A 428-nucleotide genomic window follows, 5' to 3' on the forward strand; every position below is an offset into this window, starting at 1 on the left:
AGTGAGTGTGTGTGTGTGTGTGTTTATGTTCTCCTTGACTGAATGCTTCAGGAAAGATGGCTTTCTGGCGTTCCAGACCAGCCGTTATAAGCTGCATTATTATGAAACTCCAACAGGAATCAAACTGGTGATGAACACAGACCTCGGCGTGCCGAACTGCAGAGACACACTGCAGCAGATCTACAGCACTGTAAGACACACACACACACACACAGTACTCTAGTACTCTCTGTCTTTACTCTGGTAACTGTCTCTCATTTGCAGCTGTATGTGGAGTACATTGTGAAGAACCCGCTGTGTGTGCTGGGCGAATCTCTCCAGAGCGATCTGTTCAACAGTAAACTGGACTCTTTCATCAGAGCGCTACCGTTCTTCAGCGTCCGCGCCGCCTGATCACAATAAAACATCAGCTTCTATTTATACTCAGC

The 428-nt window shown here is 47.2% G+C and overlaps 1 protein-coding gene across 1 annotated transcript; it reads left to right on the plus strand.

Annotated features, from left to right (window-relative positions):
• The first annotated feature begins 7 nt into the window (after window positions 1-7).
• trappc1 (trafficking protein particle complex subunit 1) lies at window positions 8-422 on the plus strand. Its single transcript, XM_016546715.1, has 2 exons — window positions 8-190; window positions 265-422. The coding sequence occupies exons 1-2, from the start codon at window positions 26-28 to the stop codon at window positions 391-393; spliced, it is 294 nt and encodes a 97-aa protein (XP_016402201.1). The 5' UTR covers window positions 8-25; the 3' UTR covers window positions 394-422.
• The last annotated feature ends 6 nt before the right edge of the window (window positions 423-428 follow it).

The sequence above is a fragment of the Sinocyclocheilus rhinocerous genome, unplaced genomic scaffold, assembly GCF_001515625.1.
Source record: "Sinocyclocheilus rhinocerous isolate Xijiao unplaced genomic scaffold, SAMN03320098_v1.1 C35281434, whole genome shotgun sequence".
Taxonomy (NCBI): Eukaryota; Metazoa; Chordata; class Actinopteri; order Cypriniformes; family Cyprinidae; genus Sinocyclocheilus; species Sinocyclocheilus rhinocerous.

What these genes read in the sequence shown, in the direction of transcription:
- trappc1 (XM_016546715.1), top strand. Translation starts at nt 26, where the DNA reads ATGTTCTCCTTGACTGAATGCTTCAGGAAAGATGGCTTTCTGGCGTTC. An exon ending in TGCAGCAGATCTACAGCACT is followed by an intron (nt 191 to 264) that starts GTAAGACACACA and finishes TCTCATTTGCAG; the next exon opens with CTGTATGTGGAGTACATTGT.